At 33.3% G+C, this 4543-nt stretch overlaps 1 protein-coding gene across 1 annotated transcript; it reads right to left on the reverse strand.

The window, feature by feature from the left end:
* Window positions 1-231: 231 nt before the first annotated feature.
* LOC139510433 (uncharacterized) lies at window positions 232-1562 on the reverse strand. The gene is made up of 2 exons (XM_071297016.1): window positions 1439-1562; window positions 232-1208 (listed from the first exon to the last, which is right to left on the reverse strand). The coding sequence occupies exons 1-2, from the start codon at window positions 1560-1562 to the stop codon at window positions 232-234; spliced, it is 1101 nt and encodes a 366-aa protein (XP_071153117.1).
* Between the last annotated feature and the right edge of the window lie 2981 nt (window positions 1563-4543).

Consider the following 4543-nt stretch of genomic DNA (forward strand, 5'->3'; position numbering starts at 1 on the left):
AAGATACAGTCACAGAAAATAATTATATATATTCCCATTACACGTTTTTATTATAACCATTACAAAACACCACAAGAACATTTTCAGTGTTATAATTTGTCAGTATATATAGTGACACCGAAAAAGAAATAAATATACCGTGTAATTATAAACTTAACAGCAAATGTTTCATGAACTGACATACTAAACATTGTTTAAACTACATATTAACTACACTGACAATAATTTGACTCAATATGTTTTATAAATGTTGATAGATGAATAATTGTTGTTTATAACTAGCAGTTCTCTCGTTTCATAATCGTAACATAAACCAGTCGGTCCATTGATACCATCGTCTGCTTTCAGGACAATTTCGTGTTTTTGTCCGTCACTAGATATCTTATGTATGTTGTTTGATCCACCACAAGCTACATACACATCACCACGGTCATCTATAGCCACACGAAAAGGATTTTTCAAGTCAGGGCTGTCGTATATCTCACGTTCTTGTCCATCCGATGTAACAACGTAGACTTTATCACTATCAAAGTCTGTACAATACATATCACCATCTTTGTTGGCAAATATTTCCCAAGGATGAAATGTTGTTATTATTGTATTCTGAACCTTACCTTTGATATCCACTATTGTTAAAGTGTTAGGTCTATTTTGTACCAAGATCTTATCCTTTACGGTGGTAATTCCATCGCAATTTCCTTCAATTCTAATTATTCCACCAGGCTTTAATGATGTCAGGTCAATGATCTGGATACCATCCCAACCTGAAGATACTACAGCATGGTTGTTGTCATACAAGGTAATGTGTTCTGGTGTATAATCCAAATTAATTATTTCGGGTTTAGATCCATCAAGTTGGCAAACATAAAGTTGTCTACCCCCGTCCTGACAAAGGAGTAACCTGTTACCAGGAATAAAGCAACCTCTATAAATTTTCACTTCATTACCTAATTTTGTGGTCTGGAAGGAATGTGTCAACGATAATTTTCTTTCGTCACTGACAGAAAACTGACCTTGCTGAAAGATGTCTAGCATAGGCATTGGTACTAAGACAGGGTCTACCGTTATTGTACCCAAGTCCGGTAATATTTTGTTCATATTCGACTCTGACTCAGAAGGATGATATGCTAGTATAGGAACAGTAGTTGTTTGAATTTTTCTGATTTCTAATTCTTTTTGGTGGGTTTTTGAATCTAAAGATTTACTGTCTGGAATATATGGATTTCAGATGTATGCTGCTTCAAAGATTTTAAATCGTTCTTCCATATTGACAGCGAGATGGCGCAGGACTTGATGTAATCTTTACTACGCGATACCGTATCGGTACAGTATTTATACTTATTATCAATGTCTAGAAGTATATCTGCTTCTAATTTATCTAAATGAGCAATAACTTTCTGTTTGATTTTTGACATTCTTCGTTTGATTTTATTTCAACATTCTGACAAATCTTCGATTCTCATCTCATTTTGACTCAGTTTGTTCTCTGTAACTTGACTAATGTTGTCTATCCTTCTCTGTAGATCAGAAATAGCGGTGCTATCTTTCACTCCCATAGCCATGATAGCGGCTTTTTCGAGCGAAATTATGGACTTGTAACTTTGATGTGATACCGGCAGTCAGAATGGTTCAATTTTGTCAAATTTAGCAAAGAAACATTGATAATGTATTATTTACTTTCAAGTGAATAATTGGACCTCATTGGATCCGTATTCATGTGAACTTCAGTTTAAACCCTTAGCTAGAGATAGATAACACATGCATTATGCGTGTTGAGTAATTTTAAGGAAAAGAATGTCAACATTGCATGTGAAACAAAAGTAGACTGATTCGATCCACAAAACATCATTCTTATATAAATAAAAACGGTGATTAAAATATGTTTTTAATCTATAATATGAAGATAAACATCTATGAAAAATTAAATTGCAAATAATTTTATACTGTAAGAATAGAGCTGCATAACATTGTTGAACTATCCGCTAAAGTATATATAGTATGTATTCGTATTTAAAACGAAATACAAAACGGAACGTGTATATTAAACTGATAAACAAAATATCAAGAAATTAAGGATGACTAAATGCATGTACAAGAAGAAACTCACCTATACATTTAAATGATTTAATGAATAAACACTTTTTAAAAAACTGTTTGTTTCTATTTACATAGATATAGGAAGATGTGGTGTGAGTGCCAATGAGACAACTCCCCATCCAAATAACAATTTATAAAACGGTAAACCATTATAGGTCAATGTACGGCCTTCAACACGGAGCCTTTGCTCACACTGAACAACAAGCTATAAAAAGGACCCCAAAATTACTAGTGTAATAAAATTGAGAATGGAAATGGGGAATGTGTCAAAGAGACAACAACCCGACAAAATGAAAAACAACAGCAAAGGGTCACCAACAGGTCTCCAATGTAGCGAGAAATTCCCGCACCCGGAGGCGTCCTTCAGCTGGCCCCTAAACAAATATATACTAGTCCAGTGATAATGAACGCCATACTAATTTCCAAATTGTACACAAGAAACTAAAATTAAAATAATACAAGACTAACAAAGGCCAGAGGCTCCTGACTTGGGACAGGCGCAAAAATGCGGCGGGGTTAAACATGTTTGTGAGATCTCAACCCTCCCCCTATACCTCTAACCAATGTAGTAAAGTAAACGCATAACAATACGCACATTAAAATTCAGTTCAAGAGAAATCCGAGTCTGATGTCAGAAGATGTAACCAAAGAAAATAAACAAAATGACAATAATACATATATAACAACAGACTACTAGCAGTTAACTGACATGCCAGCTCCAGACTTCAATTAAACTGACTGAAAGATTATGATTTCATCATATGAACATCAGGCACAATCCTTCCCGTTAGGGGTTTAGTATCATACCATCATAACATATATGAGAAGAACATAACCCGTGTCATGCCAACAACTGTTTTTAAAAAATAATGTGTTTAGTTCCGATGCAAAGACCTTATCAGTGACTCAATATTAACGCCAAAATATGCAATCTTTAATGACTTGACAACAGTATCGTAATTATATCCCTTCTTAATAAGTCTATTCAAAGGTTTTGTAAGTTTCTGAGGTGAATACTGACACCTTTGTGCTTTATAAAGAATATTACCATAAAAAATTGGATGTGAAATACCTGAACGTATTAGAAGTCTGCATGTTGAGCTATATTTACGAATGATGTCTTTATACCGATGATAAAATTTAGTAAATGTTTTGACTAGTTTGTGATATCGAAAACCCTGGTGTAATAATTTTTCAGTAATACATAAATTTCTCTCGTTAAAATCTAAAACATTGTTACATACACGAGCGAATCGTACAAGTTGAGATATATAAACACCGTAAGATGGTGACAAGGGAACGTCACCATCTAAAAACGGATAATTAACGATAGGAAATGAAAAATCATCCCTTTTATCATAAATTTTAGTATTCAGCTTTCCATTAGTGATATAGATATCAAGATCGAGAAAAGGGCAGTGGTCATTGTTAGTATTATCTTTATTTAAAGTAAGTTCAACAGGATAAATTTCATTAATATACATACTGAAGTCGTCATTATTGAGAGCCAAAATATCATCCAAATATCTCAAAGTATTATTAAATTTGTTTATCAGATGTTGTTTCGATGGGTCTTTGCTTATTTTTGTCATAAATTGTAACTCATAACAATACAAAAACAGGTCCGCAATAAGTGGTGCACAGTTAGTCCCCATTGGAATTCCGATAATCTGACGATATACGGAATCCCCAAAGCGAACAAAAATGTTATCTAGTAAAAATTCAAGGGCATATATAGTATCAAAGCATGTCCAATTAACATAGTTTTTTTGTTTATTGCTACTAAAAAATGACCTAAAAGAGTTTGAACATATATATTCACATTCTGATTTTTTGAATGCCCATTTAATTAGGTGTGTGAATTGTTTCTTAATGAGAATGTGAGGCAATGTGGTATACAGGGTAGAAAAATCAAAACTTTGAACAGATTCAAAATCACCAATATAAGCATGCAATTTATCAAGTACTTCCAACGAGTTCTTGACACTCCAAAAGTAATTTATTCCACCAATTTCGAAGGCCTTATTTGAACAATTTATTATCAGGTTTTTAATTGTACCAAGTGTGCTGGTAAGAAGAATAGACAATTTAGTAGTTGAACAATGGCTTGAAGACGAAATAAATCTATATTTGTAAGGGGTTTTTGTGTAGCTTTGGAAGCCAATACATAGTTGGAACTTTCATTGTATTTGGCTCTGCTTGTAAAGCGGTGGCTAAAAGTTTATGTTTGTTACAGATTTCGTTTTCTGAAAATGGAGTCAGTTGGAATGTTGGTGAATTGGTGATTTCCTTTTTCAGAACCTCAATGTAAAATTTACGTCAAACAATAATAATATTATTAGCAGCTTTATCTGCCGGGACAAAAACAAATTCCTTGGCTAGTTCTTTTAGTTTATGTTTGATACGAGAAATAGGTTTATTGTGGTTATTGTTTATAGTAAAATGT

This window comes from Mytilus edulis, chromosome 2, assembly GCF_963676685.1.
Source record: "Mytilus edulis chromosome 2, xbMytEdul2.2, whole genome shotgun sequence".
NCBI classification, from domain to species: Eukaryota; Metazoa; Mollusca; class Bivalvia; order Mytilida; family Mytilidae; genus Mytilus; species Mytilus edulis.